The 21,636-nt window shown below is 50.3% G+C and overlaps 1 protein-coding gene across 4 annotated transcripts in view; it reads left to right on the forward strand.

Moving 5' to 3' along the window:
* LOC122367641 (serine/threonine-protein phosphatase 2A 56 kDa regulatory subunit delta isoform-like) overlaps positions 1–20,385 on the forward strand; it is a 32,621-nt gene extending 12,236 nt beyond the window's left edge. For 2 of the 4 annotated variants that reach the window (XM_043340950.1, XM_043340952.1), the window contains exons 4-13: positions 2,210–2,409; positions 7,249–7,452; positions 12,059–12,189; positions 13,045–13,234; positions 14,408–14,611; positions 15,599–15,726; positions 18,065–18,166; positions 18,689–18,905; positions 19,303–19,446; positions 19,810–20,385. In XM_043340950.1, the coding sequence (XP_043196885.1) occupies positions 2,210–2,409; positions 7,249–7,452; positions 12,059–12,189; positions 13,045–13,234; positions 14,408–14,611; positions 15,599–15,726; positions 18,065–18,166; positions 18,689–18,905; positions 19,303–19,398 (1,472 nt within the window). In that variant the 3' untranslated portion in view covers positions 19,399–19,446; positions 19,810–20,385. The remainder of the gene's footprint in view (positions 1–2,209; positions 2,410–7,248; positions 7,453–12,058; positions 12,190–13,044; positions 13,235–14,407; positions 14,612–15,598; positions 15,727–18,064; positions 18,167–18,688; positions 18,906–19,302; positions 19,447–19,809) is intronic. The other 2 variants (XM_043340949.1, XM_043340951.1) reach the window with 1 other exon arrangement.
* Positions 20,386–21,636: the final 1,251 nt, after the last annotated feature.

A 21,636-nucleotide genomic window follows, 5' to 3' on the forward strand; every position in this document is an offset into this window, starting at 1 on the left:
ACTGTTTTGATTTGACTTCAGCAGCTTACAGAAATGTCTTGACTAAGGATATGTATCTTGCTCAATCCAGACGGAAATGTACTGTCAACATGGGAAGCAGTGTAGGCGTAAATTCTAATCATATTGTGCTTATTAGCTGAAATAGCGTGTGTTTGAATGACGTTGTGTCGTATGTACGTTGTAACTTTGCACTATGTTGCATCATATTCTGCGCCGATGACTGCTGTAGTCTGGAGCCCTAAAATCCTAAATTTAGGTAGCCATTGCTCGCATGCCCTGCCCTCGTTGATTTCTTCTTTTCCTGATTGTCATTGGGCTCTAATTGTTGCCTATAATTAGTAAGTAATTAATGGAGCATGTATTTCAGCTACGTAATTGCTACATTCTGCTTTCAGCTTGAATAGGTGTTTCCGCCGGTGGCCGTTTCATTCAGCTCTAATGGCTCCTGCAGGATTGAAATGGCAATGCGACATTTGAATAGATAACCCGACAGCGGCGTTTACTTAGGTCTGTGATATCTTGGGATGTCCGGGTATTTCTGCTGCTTCATTCGGCGGGAGCGTTCTTTTCGCCTTGATGTTTTGCGGCCCCCCTTCGCCTCGAGTCGTTGTAGATCTCTCATTGTCATATCATTAGGCAGATAACGATCGCCGGAAATTAGCCGCAAAACTGATAAGCCAGGATATGACCCCTGCGCCGGTCCCTGAGACATGAGCTATCGCCGCCTGGGGTGCCGTTCCGCCTCCGCCGCCTGCGGCGTAGGCTGTGCCGCCGTGACTGCGTGTCGTGCGGTACAGCCTACCCGGCCAGTGGGACCCCGCCGCGCCGGCAGCGGCGGCTGGGCGGCTGGGCGCCGGGCGGTCTGCCGAAGCGCCCCACGCCACTCGGCTGCAGCGGCCCAGGGCAGTCGGGGTATCCTCAGTCCCAGACCTCTTGATTTGTTGGTTGATGTAGGTTTTGGATAAACAAAAAATGCTGTGTGGGTTTTCTCGGGGTTGTGACGCTTGGTTCAGTCTTGTTTTTCCGGCTGTAGATCTTGTTTTAACCCGTGAGTTGCTGGGGGGGGGGCGTTAAACGCCCCCACTTTTTTCGCCGGGCCATAGCATAAAAACGGCGCGCCGCAGGCGCGCCAAATTTTGGGTACCTGTAGGGAATTGATTGAAGTTTATTGTCACAAAGTTTTTTAAAAAAATCGGTCGGAAAATTTTAGAGATATCGAGGTTTTAGTGACGTCATGATTTCTGAGTTTTCGACCAAAAACGGCATATGTTCAAAAAATCATATAAAATCACAGAACACACATACAGACATGCCGTAAACGCCATTAGACTGCCAATACCATGAACACTCAAATGGCTATCTTCGATTATTGATTATCGCTCCGCATTTTTCAAAATCTTGAACTGAATCTTGGCAATTTATCGTGACTACTTCACGACCATGATCCATGCATTTCTTAAATTGAACTTTTTGAGCCAAACACGTACACATATGATAAAATGAATGTCACCATCGTGTTCTACGCCCCAAATTACCCATTAAACATGTGTCACAGGCTGCGAATATCAGTTTTGATTTTCGAGGATATGTGCCTACCCGGTTGACCTGACCTTGACCCTGACCTTAGCTTGACTGACCCCTACATGGAGCTGACACTCTTGTAGGCCTTATATGATGGATTGTGCACCGTTTTGACAGAGTTTATGACGAGAGGCGCCCATTGCGAAGTCCTGAAGTCCATGCTACTGAAAGCCCGATTTCAGGTGTTTGACCTGACCTTGACCCGACCTGTGACCTCAAAATTCAACTTTTAAGTACTCATCTGAAGCGTCTCGTCACGTTCTTTCGTTTGCCGCCTCGTGCGTTTCGCTGCGCCTATTGGTTCTCGAGTTATCGGCTGGGGGCGTTTAACGCCCCCCCCCCCCCCAGCAAACGGTGGGTGGCGAAATACCCCAGCAACTGCCGGGTTAAGCTTTAGGGATGCTAATTTTTTACCTACTAGTATGATATCGCATGGGTGAAAAAAACTGCGGCCCAAAGTAGGCTAGCCTCGATGAGCCTGTGCAGTGAGAAGCATTTTATGTAACTACATCACATGTGATGTAATACTGATGTATTCGGCCACTGAATAGATCCCCTGTCGGCTCACGCCCCACCGTTTAGCCCTCCACCCCTCCATTCTGCTGACCATTTCACCCCTGCTCCGCAGAGGTAGCCGCCAGCGAACGAGAGGAGCTCTTCATCCAGAAGATCCGGCAATGCTGCGTGCTGTTCGACTTCGCCTCGGACCCGCTGTCCGACCTCAAATGGAAGGAGGTGAAGCGGTTGGCGCTGCAGGAGATGATCGAGTACGTCTCCACACAGCGCGGAGTCATCACGGAGAACATCTACCCGGAGGTGGTACAGATGGTGAGTGGGCGGTAGGCGTCGTGAGACGGCGGGCTGGACCTGAGACGGGCGGTGAAAAACTGAGGGTATGCACTTATTGCACATTGCACACCGATATGAGTACGATATACACCGATGTATGGTAAGTGATGGGGAGCAAGCCGTACCCATGAGACGGGTGGTGCCGAACTGAGTGTATGCAGACCAATGTGCATATGTTGAATGTAGGGGAGAGGGAGGGGGGTAGGCGAACCCCTGAGACCAATAGCGCAGAATTGAGGGTATGCAGACCGATATAGAGTCGCTACGCCGAACGTCAGGTGCTCGCCTGGGAAGCTTCCAGAAGCTACCCAGTGTCCGGGGCTGTTTCAGAATTGGTTATGGTGAAATGTCTCTCTATCGGTGCTGTGGTTATATTTGGGTTGTAGCCCCGGTGCTGCTTTGTCTTCAGTTCAGCGTAATTTGGGGAAGGCTAGCAGTGTTTTGGTTTGATAGTGGTTACATTTACAAAGATAATGTTAATTTGGTATGAAGTTGACACACTGGCCGATTTTCTAACTCAGCATATCGCATACTTATCTTTCGTAGTTATGCATTAGATATAAAGCGGATCTGTCCTATCAGTTCGAGTATATATAGCTTGCTTCCCCATAGCCTCAAACTAACGGGAAATGCAGTCTGGGACTGAACCCGGCAATGTTGAGTGAGCTGTCCAACAAACGTGATCGAAAACGTGAACCGGGCCTCATACACGTGTCGCGGTGCATGAATGCGCTGCTTCTGGTAGTCTACGTAATCATTAGCTTCGGGAATATTCTTACCGTTCCTTTATTTGGACTGTTCTGGCTATACCAGCACATGATTTGAAAAGTAGAGCACAACTTTGCATTCTCCGTTCAAATCTATCGCTATTTTTGATAATCCCAGGATTTCCCGGTTCAACTTTGTTTTATATGATGAGATCACCACTGAACTTGTAGTTTACATACTATTTCATATATTAGACTGGATAGTTTGGTTTTCCTGGAGCTCTGAAGCTTTTGTTAGATCGCCTAGTAAACGCTTGCAATATGTTAATGTTGAATCTGCTCAGTGCTTAATCCTGTGCTGATGAATGTCCAATATTTACGAGTATGTTGATCGTGATTATGCGGGACGTTCAAAGCCAATGTTTTACGTGATCACAGCAACGATACTGCGACTGAGACTAGAAACGACGCTTATATACTGAAACAACACACATGTTGTTGCGCTTTGGTTCCTTTTTGTTCGCTTACGCAAGTGGGTAACATCTGATCCCTCTAGTGTACCTAGAAATAAACCAACTGTATTGTGTTATATAAGCGACTGCTCTATATAAGCTAAATCGCCAAGAACGGGGACTCCCGTCGGACTTATCTTCCGAGGGAGTTGGAATGAAGGATAGCGAAGTTCCAAGACACAACTATTTGAGGCAATTATAATAGATATGCGATTCCCCGTGTAGCATACAATGCTTAATTGTAGAGTTAAAAAAGTCGGTAAGATAAAAAAGCAAAGTGCAAGGTGAAATATCGTCCAAGAGCGAATTATAGGAACTACGACTCTAGAACATGCCAGACTATGATGCCTCCCATTGTGCGCTCTTTACCAGCCTCCTCTCACACGCTCCTCTCAGCCTGACCCCTGCCGCTGCGCTCTCTCGGCCGTTTTCTCTCCGCGGAGAGCTGGAGCGGTCAGGTGCGACCTATCGACCGTACCCTGGTCGGCTGTCAGGTTCTAGCGACCCGGATCGCCAGCCGCCGCGCCCGCTAACCGGTGCCGTGACACTCGCCCCCTTACGGTGGTAGATTTGGTTTCTATGTTTCGGAGCTGTCTCTATGGCTAGGTAGGAGGACGCTGTAGAGATCTGAAAACTTTTAGCCCGCAGTGGTTGATTGTGTCATGTGATCCTCGCAGTACAATGGCATAATACGCATGCATAGCCTACATGCATGCAACTGCTCGCTAGGATACACTGTATCGCTCTAGAGGCGATGCCACGACCCCGAATCGGTACGTGGCAGTGACTTCCGGTCGGCCGACAGCAGCGTTTGTGGGCCGTCCGCTCCCTCGGGACGTTCGGCCATCAGCGCTCGTGTCGGGCTCCGGATGGCCTGTCGGCACCGGTCTCAGAGGGAGTGCCGTGCTGCTGGTTGTGAGTGACAGCTACTGTGGGCGGCTTCAAGTCTATTTGTTCTTTTTATCGTCGACGCGGAATTAATATGCTGCCTTAACCCGGCAGTTGCTGGGGTATTTCGCCACCCACCGTTTGCTGGGGGGGGGGCGTTAAATGCCCCCAGCCGATAACTCGAGAACCAATAGGCGCAGCGAAACGCACGAGGCGGCAAACGAAAGAGCGCGACGAGACGCTTCAGATGAGTACTTTAAAGTTAAATTTTGAGGTCACGGGTCGGGTCAAGGTCAGGTCAAACACCTAAAATCGGGCTTTCAGTAGCATGGACTTCAGGACTTCGCAATGGGCGCTTCTCGCCATAAACTCTGTCAAAACGGTGCACAATCCATCTTATAAGGCCTACAAGAGTGTCAGCTCCATGTAGGGGTCAGTCAAGCATAGGTCAGGGTCAAGGTCAGGTCAACCGGGTAGGCACATATCCCCGAAAATCAAAACTGATATTCGCAGCCTGTGACACATGTTTTATAGGTAATTTGGGGCGTAGAACACGATGGTGACATTCATTTTATCATATGTGTACGTGTTTGGCTCAAAAAGTTCAATTTAAGAAATTCATGTATCATGGTCGTGAAGTAGTCACGAAAAATTGCCAAGATTCAGTTCAAGATTATGGAAAATGCGGAACGATAATCAATAATCGAAGATAGCCATTTGATTGATCATGGTATTGGCAGTCTAATGGCGTTTACGGCATGTCTGTATGTCTATTCTGTGATTTTATATGATTTTGTGAACATATGCCGTTTTTGGTCGAAAACTCAGAAATCATGACGTCACTAAAACCTCGATATCTCAAAAATTTTCCGACCGATTTTTTTGAAACTTTGTCACAATAAACTTCAATCAATTCCTTACAGGTACCTTAAATTTGGCGCGCCTGCGGCGCGCCGTTTTTATGCTATGGCCCGGCGAAAAAAGTGGGGGCGTTTAACGCCCCCCCCCAGCAACTCGCGGGTTAATCATATTTCTTACCTGAGCTTAAGCTTACCTGAGCGCCTTTAATTTACCTGCAAGTTGCTATGTTATGGTCTATATCTGTATCTTTATTTAGCATTTGTTTATTGACCGGCTCCGGTTCCGTCTCTTTATTTTTAGTTTGTCTCGTCCGCGACTCTGTTGCTCTCTTTATTTTTAGTTTTGTCGCTCCATCCTAATGCGTTCGATGTCCGTCTTTGCCCTTTGAAGACCTCAACAGTCAACATTACATAATGCCTTTCTGCGAAATGTCTCTTAAGTTGCTATGAGCTCGTTTCAGGTAGGCTGTTCGGGCTGGCCAGATACTCATCAGTGGGTTTATTTTAACAGCTTGGCACAAATGAGACTCCCACGCGCCACCGCGGCCCCTTAGATACAGCGCCGTCCCACTCACCTGTTAAAGGCCGACGGCCCCGGGGGCGGTGACAGATTGACCCATAAGTGGACTCCAAAGGCGATAAGTGGGGTTGTGGTGGCTTTGGAGAGGCCTATAGGTCGTCGTGGTACAGTTAAGGGAGTCGTCACCGGTGCAGGATATACTGTTTATTATTTTTATATGAAGTTATCTCAGGGACCACCTCAAGCTAGTTCGTCGCGGACGCATGATTCTTTACCGCAAGGGAAGGCTGAACGGCCTACGTATACCTACTCGAGACCTTCAGCGTATACAGATAAAATAGCACGGTCCGTCGGCTCAACGGCTTCACCTGACCATTGACATGACAACTGTCGCTAAAGTAGACCATGCTCGTCATGAGCGCGTTGGTATTTTCGACGCGGCATACAGTTCCCCGTAAAGATCAATGCGAAGCTAGCCATTAAACCGACCAGCACCTTAGCTGCCACCGGACCTGCTGGCTTCAGCTGTGACCCTCCTGACCGCATTATGTGATTGTTTCGTCGTGTGACCTGCCATCAGCCGCCATCTCCGCCCACCCGACTCCATTGCTGCACGGCACCGTCCCGCCGGTGGTAGTTAGGTGTAACAGACATGCGCCTAAGTGGGGACCAAATTGCATTACCCGTCTGACTCGCCTGGAGCTTTGCGTACAGTGAGCCATTTCTGGTTCTCCTGGACCCCGGCTAATCTGGGACTGACCCCCGTGAACTGTGCTGCCGGACTGGGGCGGACCCAATGGGCCCGTCTGATTCGGCTTGGCGCCACTGAACTGTGAAACGTAGGGTCCGGACCCTGCGTGCCGCCGGCGATTGTTGAACCGTGCCGGACCACGTGCACCCAACGGAGGCTGGTGATCACTGTATCTCACCTGCCCAAGTATACTCTATTTCTGACTGATTTTAGAGATATACAGCTGTAAGATCCATTTAAGAATAGATTAGTTACTATATATATTCTTGTGTGCCCGTAGTTTTCCCTTAACGATTCTCATACTTTTCTTGTTTTGACTTATAACATGAAATAGCTGACTTTTTGTAGTGATAATGATACACTTATCACGTTGACTTCACGATATGATCGAACTCCACCTACCGCTACCGACAAGTGATGTCCTTTTTTCAACGATGAACCTCTATGTTGTGGCCGGCTGTTCTCAGTTGACTGAGCGTCTGACCTACATTGACATCTGCTGACCTCTGCTGACCCCTGTCGACCTTTGCTGACCCCTGTTGACCTTTGCTGACTTCTGATGACCCCTGTTGACCCGCAGGTGGCGATGAACCTGTTTCGCACGCTGCCGCCGTCCTCCAACCCCTCGGGCGCCGAGTTTGACCCGGAGGAGGACGAACCCACCCTGGAGGCCGCCTGGCCCCACCTGCAGCTCGTCTACGAGTTCTTCCTGAGGTTCCTCGAGTCACCAGACTTCCAGCCCAACGTGGCCAAACGCCACATCGATCAGAAGTTTGTGCTGCAGGTGAGCTGATGTGAGGCCACGTCGGAAAGTGGGTACCCACTACACCCGGGTGTACACCCGGACTACACCCGGGTGTAGTCCGGTGTAGTGAAGTGAAATTCGTCGATGTTGGTTTGGCACTCGCGGTGGTGGATGGGCTGATAGGGGGACTTCTATTGGGCGATGGTGACGGAGAGTAGCGCCTTGTGGTCTGTGGTGAATTGCGATGCGTGATCGATGTCGTTTTCAGGTGCGTTTGGAGGGATTAGTTGGTCTTTTATTAGATTGTTGCCACTCTTGGTCCGTATCACAGTTGGTACGTTATTTACATTGTTGGTTCTACAGTTATCTTTGTAGGCTGTCACCTGTTCTCTGGCCACGTGACCGTGAGCACCGAGCGCCTCCAGAGGCGCTGACGTCAGCCGCCGCCGCTCGGCTTTTTCCTCTTCAGCGAGCCCCGCGCTGTGCCGAATACGGCGAGCGCTACTGCATTACTGGCGCCGTGGCGACGCGTTCGGTGCCACTAATGACGTCAGGGAAACCGCAGCCGGCCGTGCCGCCCCGGCTGGCTTCTGTGGCGCAGCCGGGTGCATTGGTGCGCGCCGGCACACTCGGCGGGATTGTCACTGGGCTGCGATGTCGCACCTGGATGGGCTGATGCGCCGGTGGTGACACGGGAGTGCTGAACGACAGAGTGAGGCTGAGGCTCGCTGTCGGTTCAAGGACGGGGAGAGAGAGGATGATGTGGAAAGAAAGAGATGAGAGCGCCAGAGCGACAGCGAGAGCGGAGAGAGAAAAGAAAGAGGGAAGAGAAAAAAGGACAGCGAAGGAGATGAGATTGACATAAGTGGTTACTGATATTCCAGTTCGAGGGACGAGGTGCGACTGTCTTACAGACGGATGTCTTAGCGTCCTGAGCTAGAGGTGGCGTATTTGTGCAATGTCTTATAAGCTTTAGTCTAATAGGGGGCTCTGGCTGAGCTGCTTCAAGACTAGGATGTCGTAGCTTTCCTGTCCAAAAGCCAGGCTGAGTGTGCCAGTTGGCGCATATTGTCAGGCGGTCACGTAGTCTTGTTCATTCAATTAGACCGAGCTGAAACTTCGGAGCCAATCCGACTGGAGTTTGAACAGAGCACCGCGCGGCCTCCTGGGACGGACATAGTTTGTCCCATTGTCCCCGGTGCGCATGACATCGGGCGCGGAATATTGGTTTTATCCAGCGATTTGTCGGCTGCAGCTCTTGTTCATTTTGTCAGCATTTCATTTGGTATTTCATTTTTCACTCATTTCTTTGCAATCGGTCGTAAGTTATGCCATGACTTGCCTTGGTCCTGCAGACATCATTACTCATGATCGCACGCGTCACGCCGTGTCGTTAACAGGAAAAGCCGATCCCCGTACCATTTGCCATCCATCGCTCGCGCGTGGTCCCTGTCCTGGTCGCCGCTCCTAACAGCTAAACCACCACGGAGCTGTCTGAGCTTACTGCTGACTGACCAGCGTGGGTCGGCACTGCGCTGCCGCAGGCCCGTCTTCCTCGGCACTAGCCTGTCGGCCCGTCCCTGGACTGTCTTCCCGGCAATACGCTTCCCGGCACTGGCCTGTGTGCTTGGTACCCACTAATGAGGGCTGCATGTCTGTCCTGACTGCCCACGTCTGCCATCCTAGTGACCGCCCCGCTTCCCCGCCCTGCCTCCCGCCTCCCCGCCCCGCCTCCACCCACGTCTGCCTTCTTAGTGACCGACCGTCCCCCCCCCCCCCCGCCGTCCGCACGTCTAGGCTTCCGCTGTCCGTCCACTCCTCTGATTTTGCTTATTTGTCCGCCTATCTACCTGCCTGCCAATATCCACTGGTATCCACACTTCTGCGAATATCCACTCGTCCGCCTGCGTATCCACACTTCTGACTACTGCATCGCCTGTCTCTGTCTCACGTTTGTCCGCCTGTCGCCCTATTGAGCTACCCGCCTTTGTCCGCCTTTACTGTCGGTCATATATCCCTAATCCGTCTGTCCGTCTATTTAACTGCCCGCCTGAGTCCGCCTGTCACCTGTCCGCCTGCGGCCGGCTGCCGAGCTGGCGATCCAATCGATGCCAATCTGCGCTCAATGCAGGCCGGCCGCCGGGCCTGGATGGCTTCGGCCGCGCGGAGGGAATCGGGGAGTGACGGCCTGCACAGAAGCGGGGAAGCTGGGGGAAACGGAGAGGATAAGGGAAGCTAGAAGGATAGGGGAACTGGGACGTGGTTCGGGAAACAGGAAATTGGGGTCTGGAGTGGGGCAGGAGGAACATGGGACGACTGTGAAAACGGCGAAAGAGGAAAACTAGAGAATGCGGATGTTACGATATGCGTTGGCTAGCCAAAGACAACAGGCATTGGTAATGAGAAGTATTAGTTTGAACAGTTCTTCCACGCATAAAGGACCTTGAATAAGCAAATGCCATGGATGCAGACTTTCAACGTTCGAATGCAAATGCTGCTCTGCAAGTGAAGCAACCGTGAACTACCCGTGTACATTGAATAATTTACGTATCCGGCACATTGTGTGCAATGTGGGCTGCGGATGGCGCCGCTACATCCGGGCTGGTTCCCAATGAAAATGTCGCCGTGACGTTGTACTCGTAGAGCGTAAGTGACCGTGCGAGGGGTCACTAATTGCTATGTCCGGGTACGGGTCTGGAGCAACACTAGTCGACGGCGGTTCCGGGGGAGCGTGGCCCACTGCCGTGTGGGTGGACGTGGTCCGAGAGGTAGCAGCTGTCTACGTATTTGCACGGGATCCGGCCAGTCTAATGGAAATTCCTCTCCATACCATTAGGAGCAGCGCAATGCATTTGCTCGTTTGGGAGTTGAGAGGACCAGCGGGCTTTGAGCCAGGAAAGGGAAATTGATGCTCCATTTAGCTGGCTGCTATTGACATTTATGCGACAGTTGGTATTGAAATCCACGAGCTGAGAATCTCTTTCTGCTGTTATTGGCTGCCACGGCGGTGACCTTTCCCGGGCTGCGGTAATCTCGAGCCCAGGCAGGTCCCGGAGGCTCCCAATCCGGCACAAAATCCCTCATTTTGCAATAAGGCGTCATCGATTGGCTCACGTTTTGTTCCTCCCTTTATGTAACGTTTATTGCGGTAGGCATTTGGTATTTCTTATTTGATTGATAGAAATCTTTCATTGGACAAGCTTGGGTCTCGCTGTGTTATGCGATGAAATTTAGCTTCTTTAATCTGAAGTTTATTCTCTAACTGATTGACGAGGGTCGATTTACTTCTAAACACATAATCCTGAACGCGGATGGATTATGTAATGTGTTTGTTTGGCGAGTTCACAACATTGCATTTAACACGACATCGCATATGCTGGTAATCAGCCAGCTTTGATGTGGCTGTTCAGTGTCCTGTTTGCTTATTACCTTCACAGGGCGACCTCTATTAATTTCGGTATCGGTGAATACCATCACCTCTCACCGTTGCCACTACACAACCACCCGCGTTTCGGACGGCCACCATCCGCCTCCCTCTATCCACCACCCCTCCTCCTGCCCCCGCCCCCACCACCGGCTTCTCCCGTCTCCGTCTCCTGCTCCTCTCGCCCCTCTGCCTCTGCCATATATTCCTCCGCCCACCTTATCCGCTCCCTCTCCCCATCACCTTCGACCACTTCCTCCGCCTCCTCTACCTCACTCCTCCTCCATCGTCCTTAGCCCACCACTCCCCTGTCTCCGCCTCCTCTCCTCTCACCTCCTTCTCCTCCCGTTTTCTCCGTCTCCCTCCTCTCCCCACTCCACTGCCCGTCAGCGTCAGTTGTTTGTCGGTGTCTGGTGTTGTGTTGCCGCTCCCGTCCGCACCGCACGGACTCACTGTTAGAGACAGGCAGGCAGCTCTGTACCCACAACAGCGCGTCTGGGAAGGAAAGGGGGATATGGTGGAGCGAGTACTACAGGATAGTCGTGGGAGGATCCAGGGTTCCGCTTCGCTGTCCACAGCAAGTACTGTTTTGCCGATAATTGTTTTATGCACCATTCATTATAACTCATGTCGTACTGCACACTGCACAGGTGTCCCGATTTCAGGTATGAAACAGTCAAATGTTTACTTGTTATATGCGGACTGCCTGCGACGAATTGTGACAAATGTACACACTGAGAGGATCTATTTACAGTGCAGTGCAACTCTATTTATTAAAATGTGATGCGATTCAGACTTGTACTGATCTAAGAGCCCGCAGGGTGCCGTAACTGGTCTCCCGTTTTGTGGGTTCTAAGTTGTATGCATTTGTTGTTTAGGCTATGCAAATGTGTTATTTGCACCCGGATGCTAAGTGTTGGTGTGAGCTGCGCAACATTGATACTTATCGTTTATGGGCTCTGTGAATCCGTTATTGTGTTTTGTTCACGTGAATCGTTTTATGACTTGAGCATGCTTTTCGTTAACGATGTTTCTGTTCCGTATATCTATTTGTTTGTTGTTTTGATGGTTCGATGTGCTCCTGCTCAACACTGTCGCCATTTCTTTTGCTCAACATAGCGCGACCTTCAAATCGTGTTTGGAGTCGTATTTAATTTCGCCGGCCGTGTTCTCGCACTCAGACACGCCCTCTACTGCGACTGTTGTTTTTCTGTTTGACAGCTGCTGGATTCGTTCGACTCGGAAGACCCTCGAGAGCGAGACTTTCTGAAAACCACGCTACACCGCATCTATGGCAAGTTTCTCGGGCTGCGCTCCTACATTAGGAAGCAAATGAACAACATTTTCTATAGGTGAGCTCAATGTGGGGTGTCTTTGTAGTGGCGAGGGCGTCTGGGGTGCGATAATGAGCTTTTCCTCTCCCTCTCCCATTTTCTCTTTCTCTCCTATCTCTCTCTCTCTCTCTCTCTCTCTCTCTCTCTCTCTCTCTCTCTCTCTCTCTCTCTCTCTCTCTCTCTCTCTCTCTCTCTCTCTCTCTCTCTCTCTCTTCTCTCTCTCCCATCTTACCCCCGCTCCCTCTCCTCCAGTCGCTGTGCAGAGCTCCTATTTGCGACCTCCGAACCCCAGGCACCGGGGTGGGGGCGGGACAGGGGTATCTGCCTGCCGGTGTAGGCGACGTCTGACTCTGACAGGCGCAAACTTACCGGGCGTGTCGAACTGAATACAAACCCGGCGGACGGTTTGTTCGCCCGCGCTATTCACTCTCGTCTCCGGGGCTGATGCGGGAGATGTGTGTTCAGTGTCTATCGACCTTCGTCGCGCATTGTTAGTGAGCGCTGCAGAAGTTGGCGCCAAGTTGGTGCGCCGAGTTATTGCTGGTGGTGGTATGGATGGAGCGATGCAATCACGGCTTATTGAGCCGGAACCGGGCTGGATGCGTGGGTGGTTACTTGTTTTGGGAACTATCAGATTTGGAGTACATTGTTTGCCGTAGCTGATTGAGCGTAGAGCGGTTATATGTAGTGAACCGGGGTTTCTATGTTTAAACCACGTTTCATCGTGAAGTGTTTGGATGACCTTTCAGCAGTAATGTTGACGAGGCTATTATTGGAGTGATTTTGGGAAATCGTAACCGTCCCGATCCGCTCAGTCGTGCTCTAACTACCCTAACACGCGCCACTCTTCCTGTCGCTTCCCGTATCTGCCAGGTTTATATACGAGACCGAGAGGCACAACGGCATCGCGGAGCTGCTGGAAATCCTGGGCAGCATCATCAACGGCTTCGCGCTGCCGCTGAAGGAGGAGCACAAGTCGTTCCTGCTGAAGGTGCTGATGCCGCTGCACAAGGTCAAGTCGCTCTCAGTCTACCACCCGCAGCTGGCCTACTGCATTGTGCAGGTGGGTGACCCGGTTCCGGCGGCCACCTAGCGCGGTGACACCGAGCAGGCGATAAAATCCCACCCAGGAATGTGAGCAATCTGGCCGGGACGGCGCTGCAAAAAGAACGACCCGCCGTGAAAAATACGCGAGCCGTTAGTGGTGGGTGGTGCGCGAAATTCGCTGAGCTGAATGGCGACGCTGTTTTTCGTTGGGAATGAATAAGAATGCTTTGAAGGCTTCGAATTTAATCATTTTACCACACATGAAACGCTAGCAAATAAAATAGCCAACAAGTTGCTGTCAAGCAATCCTGCCATAAGGCATCGTTCTTTTTTAGTCCTCTCAGTCTCTTTCTAACCTACATTATTGATGCAATGCGTTAGCATAATTGGAGTGCTTCGGTACTAATCAAGACAAGTCCCTTGCGGCTTCCCATCTATTGTTCTATTATACGCTCTATCGTATTCTTTCGTCCCCTAGTCTGGCTTCAAAATAAGACGGGCGACTCTGTGGCGTCAACGCCCGCTGGCTGTTGGCAACTCCCTATCCTTATGACGCTTTTGTACGATGCCGACCGCTGCCGGCCGGACCGCCAAGACGCTGCCATAGTTTTAGCTATCCATAGTCTCCTCCTTGGGCCGGGACGGCACAGGGCGGCAATCGTGGCGAGTGCTCATCTCGAGCGGCGAAAATCAATGCACGGCCGCCGGCCGTGTTGGCCAGTTGAACAGGGCCGCTCGGCCGACCGGCTGACCGGAGACCGGCCCGCCGGGACACAGCCCGCTATTCCAGGCCGGTTCGACACGCCGTCGGCTGAAGCCGAGGGCAGCGGGAGCGCGTGGGCGGCGCGGCATCTCGGGAGGCGTGGGAGGGCGGTGGGGAGTTTTGTCGGCTGGGCCCGGCGGGAGTCGGTCGGTCGGTCGGTTGGTTGAAGTGAGAGCCACTCAAGGCGACCCTCTGCGCGGTGACCCGTGTCCGGTGCCGCTCCCTAGTGTTTTACAGCTCATCTTTGAGAGCTAGGGCTCGGCTATATCCCGTCCTTCCGACCGACTGACCCATAAAACCCGGCCGTGACGATCCCGCCGGCTCGCACTTCGCTCTCCAACGATATCGAATCCCTCAAACGAAGTCGACCCACTGCCTTATTTCATCTAATCTCATCTAACGTCGCCCATGTATTCTGTCCGTCAGTTTCTGGAGAAGGACCCGTCGTTGACGGAGCCGGTGATACTAGCGCTGCTCAAGTACTGGCCCAAGACGCACAGTCCCAAGGAGGTGATGTTCCTCAACGAGCTGGAGGAGATCCTGGACGTGATGGAGCCGGCCGAGTTCCAGAAGGTGATCACGCCGCTGTTCAGGCAGCTGGCGCGCTGCATCTCGTCACCTCACTTCCAGGTGAGAATTTGTGAAGAGTGAGAGGTGAGAAGGGATGAGTCGTGGGAAATGAGTTTGGTGAGTGTGGTGAAGTGAAAAAACTACACCCCACATGAGGGAGCTGCATTTTTTTAGGATAGTGAGGGTGTTGTTAAATTACGGTGCGACCAGACAGTATTTTTGCGGTGAAAACCGTGGGCGATGAAAGCACGTTATGCTTGGAGAACTTTGTGTAGGTTTGAGAATGAGTGTGAATGGGATGATAATGATGGACTGAAATATTGAAGACATGAGAGTGATGCTGTAAGAGGACATAGACATGTAGAACATTTATGACAGGCAGTGTTTGAGTCAGAATCGATACTCTTCTTTTATTCATTCATTTAGTCATTCATTTCTTTATGCTAATACGCCTTAGCGAGTGTCTAATGTGAAATATTCATGTTTACGCATAATATGCGCACGTGTGTTGTGCACGGCTGCCTGGTGCCGAACTTACATCGAACTTTGCCGTCGCGTTTACCACAGTGTTTACCGCAAAGTTTCCAGCCGCCCCTGCTAGTTAGTCTGCTATCAACCGGGCGTTCAGGATTGTCTGGTTTACCGAGTCTTCGAGTGCGCTACTCCAAAACGGGCAAAACGGTTTACTAGGGAATTTAATCATAGCTCTTGCTTTACTGCAGTAAACAAATCAAGGATATATGAGGAGTAAAACAGCCATGCGGCTGTAGGGACCGGGCGCTAATGATGAAGCCTGGGAAAATGACTATATAGACACATGTGGCAGCGACCGGGAACTATTCTGGCGGCAGTGTTAACCGATTTTCTAATGTCTAGATTGTGTATTTTATCCGAAATACAGTCAGCAGTATGTTGAAGATGATCAAAATAAACGAGCATTCTATAAGCTTGCATATTTTTTACTCTACTCACTGTATCCGACACATCCCTCACTACTTACTGAGTTGTGTACGGACGACTGAACGTGTGACGTTGTCGTACCCCCAGGTGGCGGAGCGGGCGCTCTACTACTGGAACAACGAGTACATCATGTCACTGATGACGGAGAACGCCAGCGTCATCCTGCCCATCATGTACCCGGTGCTCTACAAAAACTCAAAGTCACACTGGAACAAGTGAGTCCCGAAAGTGGGCACAGCAACCAGCATATTGATCGAGTGTTTTTTATGATTACGGAGGGTCGGTTTCGCCTCATTTTAGTAACAATTGTGGGCATCAATCTGTATGAGGCGGTTTTTTATTGTTGAATTGGCCGGGTAGCTGCTATCTTTGAGGCGTATGGAGGAAATGGAGCTTGCATTATGCGTTTTTATGGTATGCGCTGAACAGCACAAATATTCTAAAAATTATTAGCTATTTTGTCATATTAGTGGGAGCGAGGTTCCTGTATATGAATGTTCTGTCGCCTGCCCCCGCCTTATTATTTCATTGCTCCTCATTAGAGTTGCAAAGTTTCCCTACCGCATTACCGGCATGCCGGTAATTTTTCACTACCGCAGGTTTTTTGTGGTATCTGGCATGTCTTGCCGGTAGCATGCCGGTATTTTTGGTTTTGCACAAAAAAAAAAATTATTAGCATATGATTCAAACTTTGGACACTAAGAGGAAAATGTGGCATCTGTTGTAGGGGTAAACTGGAATCAACAATGCAGGTTTTTTAGTATGCCGGTAATTTGGTGGTGTTTTTGCTTTGGGCGTGGTAGCATGCCGGTATCCCCCAAAAAATTGTGGGGCGGGGCGGTGCCGGTAGCAGCCTTTGGGGGAAACTTTGCAACTCTACTCCTCATATGACGCCGCTCATGCCCGTGTAGGGGAGAGTGGGGTAATTTGGCCGGTGGTGTAAATTGGCCGCCCCCACCTGTACGATGTCTTATAAAAGTGAGTGAAATAACTCTAGTCTCTATTCATTTGTCATGGGTAGAAATAACTGGAGGACAAATGTCAAAACTTTGCCCCTCGTAGTTTTATTCAAAATTAATAAAACGTTAATTTCATTAGAAAATGGTAACTTTTACTTCTGTTTACAAAGTTGTATAACATGTAGTATTTGGGCTAAAAACGAATTCAGACATTATAGCGCCATTCTTGGGGGTGTTCAGCGGTTCCAAGAGCAATTTTATCTAATTCCGTACAGCCGTGATGACTTTATAGACATAAATTTTCAGAATGGCAATATGGGGTAATTTGGCCGGGACTAGTGGGGCAACTTGGCCGGTGCGCTCATGGTCACTATGCTGGGACGGCCGAGTTTTCATGGTCAATTGTACCATAAATGACATGATTCATGACCAACTTTGACTACTTTGATGCCTTACTTCCGATTGGTCAACTGTAAGAGCATGTGACGTCATCAAAGGTTACCAAACGTTTTTTGCTAATAAATCCTTACAAAAAAATGGTACAGCCGCACAAATGGTCTCATTCTGTTCAGCTCGCCAAGGCGCATCGAATGATATGCATGATGACCTTGAAATCACGTGACCTTGAGGTTAAGCGACCTGATGCAACGTGACCTGAGGTCAACCTTTGACCTTGACTTCTCAAGGTCAACACATATATTTTTCGATGCGGACTGACGAGAGAATTACGATGGTACTCAAAGTTTTGGCCTAGCTTGATTACTTCAAAAGTTATTCGTAAAAAACGGTGATCGCATCTAGAGCCGCTAATTTGGCTATTTTGACCCCTGTGACCCCTGAGCCAACCTCCAAAATGCAGCAAATGCGTCATAGGACACACGTCATTGCTGAATCTGAAGCTGACTCGCAATATAACAGAAAATCCCGACCGCAAACTAACACCGGCCAAATTGCCCCACACCCCCGGCCAAATAACCCTGCTAGTGGGGCAATTTGGCCGCCTTGCAGACCTTTGTAATACGTCACAATTTCAATATAAGTAATTACTCTATCATTTCAAGTTCACTGTCCAGTAAAGTAAAATGAATGCGACACCTGCCAGCGTTGAGAAAATGCAGAAATGTGTCGTCAATTTTAAGTTATATCGTTTTCTAAAAAAAGCGGCCAAATTACCCCACTCTCCCCTATGGGTATTCCCAGTTTGTTTCTGCACTCCGCTGGGCGCGTTCATTTGCGGCCGGATGTTACGCGGGCACAATGGACTGTGTGCGTCTCAATAGCAGCGAGCGGTGGCTCCCCGGGCGGAGCACGATACTGGTTGGCGAGGGCGGCACAATGAGAGACGGACCGGCCCCATAGAGCTAGCGGGGACCAGACGGGTGGGATATACTGGCAATAGATACTCGTTAGGCTGAGTGGTAGTGCAGATATGTGTCCCTAATCGCCGGAATCTGTGTGTATGTGCATTGTGCACAAATGTCGTTTTACCTTAGCTCGATTTTTCCAGCCTGTTAGTAAGAAATGGTATTTGTGTGGCTGTGTGTCTGCCTCCATTCTTAAGCGTGTTTAGTTATTTGTGCGTGTTGTGTTTCAGGACGATTCATGGCCTCATCTACAACGCGCTGAAGCTGTTTATGGAGATGAACCAGCGACTGTTCGATGACTGCACGCAGCAAAATAAACTGGAGAAACAAAAGTCAGTACAAAATTTGTACAGTTTGTAATCGTCAGCTTCATCAACCTTTGCTTATTGCCAAATTGTCAGGGAACTCAGATTTGTTTTTCAATAGAAAAACACAATTATAAAGAAAAGTGTTTTAACTATTGACAACAAAGCTTCGGTTATCGATCGTTTGGTAATGGAATATTAGCTGATTAAGGATATCTTTTCTGTTCTGATCCAATTGAACTGGCATCTAGAATTATATGGATTGTATTATGGATGCTGTCGGAAATTTGTGTAGCAGTCTCCATAGTCAAACTAGCAGGGCTAGCAGTTGAAGTGTGCACGTTGATATATTCCTACAAACTTTTTCTTACATTTCCTCGCACATAATCATACTGTTCCCACATTTGATATCATACATCGGTCCCATTTTCACATACACCTAAACTTTCGTCTGCTTTTAAATTTTCTCGTCACATTCATGCCCCCGCCACCTCAGATATTGGCCGATCCAGACTGACCAAAACCTCCACGCTCTGCTCCTCCGTCCAGGGAGAAGGAGAAGCAGCGCCAGCAGGAGGAGGCCTGGCGCCGGGTGGTCGAGATGGCCAAAAAGAACCCCGACTACCCGGCGCTGGCGTCCGAGCTGGACCTGGAGCCTCCGTCGTCCTCCTCAGGAGCCGCCGCCGCCGCCGCCGGGGGAGCGCCGGCCGCGGAAGACGACGAGGGCAGACTGGACGCCGATAATATACGGAATAATGCTAAGGAGGTGAGTGTCTGGGGGAGTTCGAGGAGGGCGGCGATAGTTAGGGGGAGGGAAGAGTGCGGATAGGCGCCCTGGGGCACTAACAGACATGTTATTTTGTTCCTGTGCAATGGTCTTGAGCGTTTTCTGTTTTCAGTTATGCTCCCTAGTTTAAGAGTGAGGGATGTGTATTTGTTGCTGATCTTCTTCAGCTTGATGTGGTTTCTGTTTTATCATGTCGCTTCTAAGTTTGTCGAATTTTGGGCCTTTTGTTACGAGTTATGCGGTGTCTGTTGCGTTTTTGTGTCCAGTCAATCGTACCAGCTGCACATAGTTTCCTTCACCTCTGCAGTCAGCATTAACTCCTCCCCCTCTCACGTAACCCTGATCCTCTCCCTCCCCGTGTATCCTGCTCCACCAGACTCCGGGCACCCCCCGCCCCTCGGTCCGCCCGTCGGACGACGCCCGTCGCGCCGGAGGCCCCGGCGCCGGCCCCAGCGGCGGCGCGGTCCGATGATCCCGATATGGACATTATTTCCTGTGCTGGCCGCTGGAATTGTGCACTGTGAGTCTGAACCCGACCCGAGCGAGAAGCCTGACCTGCACTGATATCCAGAACTGCGAGTGCAATCTAAACATACGCTAGCAGGCAGGTTTTGTGCGCATTTTTCCTGTGATTCCTGATGAATGATTGCGCGTTCTTTCATTTGAAGTGCCGCCTACACAGTATGATGTTTCAGGAATTGCACTTGGACGTTTTTTGTTATTGTATTCTACGTATTGTCCACTTGCTATTGGATTGGAAGCGGCCAATGATATTTATTTGTCGACCCTGAAGCCACTCCATTAAATTGGAGGGTTTCTTCGGTCCGTTATTGGCGGCACACGTAGGCTGAACGACACCCTGACGCCCTTGTCTCGTCCCCAGATGGCCAACAGCGTGCCTGGCGGCAAGCCGAAGCCGCTGCTGCGGAAAAAGTCCGAACTGCCCCACGATCCGAGCACGCAGACCGCGCTGAGCGACCACCGGCGGCCGGACGCGTTCCTCGCTGCCAACGCCGAGCTCAAGAACAACAGCTAGGGCGGCCGCGCGCGCGCGCTCGCTGCGCCGCTGCTCGTCACTGTCGTGTCACCGTCCGTCGCGGACGGCACTGTTGTTGGTTGTTAATACGTGCTGTGGCTGGCCGCCGTCACCGGAGCGCGACGCCAGCGCCGCGCGGCGGCCGCTCTGTGAACTAGGCCGTGCCCGGAGCCGAGCTGATGTGATACGCATGTGTCCCACATTCCACAAGGCCCCCTCTACTTATACGATGCGTTGCCGCGCGGTGTCCCACTCGCCGCAGTCCATACTTCTGGGGCGGGTGGTAACTGGTAAAGTGACCGGTGTGATTTTACCCTATGTTGACCCATTCGAATCCAACAAATCGGTTTTCGAAGAGCGGCTTTGTTGTGTTACGCATGTGACAAAATGTACATTTTTGTGCAATAAATGGTAGAAATGTTAGCGCGTTTAAGTCATGTTTAGTCGTAAGTATTCTCGAGCGGGGGGGGGGGGGGGGCAGGGCGAAGAACGGCAGCACTTCGATTCCAACATGAATAAGCGGCTAAGAATAGGGTGAAAAATGATCGGATATTTGTGAGATGATGTTTTTCGTACTCCAGCGTAGATGGAGATGGGTAGATGGGTAGCCATACGGCTTCCACGGTTGACAGTGATGACATCAGTCATCTTTTTGCAAGCTCGTTAAAGAGCTTGCAATCATCTCACGCTCTCAGTCCCAGCGGATAAAAACAACACCTAAGAATGATCGGATATATGCTGGAATTGAGCGGCTTTGTGTGCTTGCTTCAACACTTGCATGCTACTCGACTTTTACAATACGTCCTCTGGACTTGTGTTTCTGGTATAGTTTTTTATCGGTATGCTGTTGTGTGTAGCTATTCTTAAATCTTAATGTCGGGAAATAAAATATATCCAGATGTGTGAGGCTTAGCATTCCACTGAAATGCATTTGTAGTTACAACCCAAACAGCCAAATATGATTGAAATTGTCGACATATCTTTATTTTAGAGCGAATAGGCCACGTTCTATAAATGACTTGAGTGAATAAGGAACTTATCGACCAGAATAGCAACCTGCTGACAGTGATTTGAAGGAAATTGACGCTGATTGAACATATAAACCGAATTAAAAGATATGGGATTCGCAGCGATCGATCTTTTGCTGGTCGGTGGCCAGTCAGTGCCGCATCGACCAGACCGTAAAGCCGCTTGATTGGAGCCTGAACGTCACGAATAGTAGAATCGAACACTGCGCGAACTGCGAAGGCTTTCTTCAATCAACGTCGATCAATCGATACAAGCAGACTAATTAATCTGCTTTCAATTTCGAATATCAGCTTTCACCAATCACCAGTGGGCAGTTTGGTGTCTATCAGCCACCAGGCATAGCAAAGGTTTTAACATGAATATTTTTTGAATGGTTATTGGAACTGTTCACCGTATCGGCTACGGGCGTGCTCCTATGGAAGCTTGCTGCATGGCCCAGGAGATAAAGTTGCCCCGTGCCCGTCCAGCCCGCAATAGGGGTCGAGGCGTGGAGGAGAAGGATTTGACTATCCTGAAGATGGAAACGACGGTACGGAGGAGCCGTTAAGTCGGCCCAAATCTAATAACATTTCATTTCAGATCGGCCGGGCCTTGCAGAGCCATTGTCGACAGATTTGGACCGGAAGGAAGGGCAGACATTGGTCC

The sequence above is a fragment of the Amphibalanus amphitrite genome, unplaced genomic scaffold, assembly GCF_019059575.1.
Source record: "Amphibalanus amphitrite isolate SeventyFive unplaced genomic scaffold, NRLGWU_Aamphi_draft 000885F_arrow, whole genome shotgun sequence".
Taxonomy (NCBI): Eukaryota; Metazoa; Arthropoda; class Thecostraca; order Balanomorpha; family Balanidae; genus Amphibalanus; species Amphibalanus amphitrite.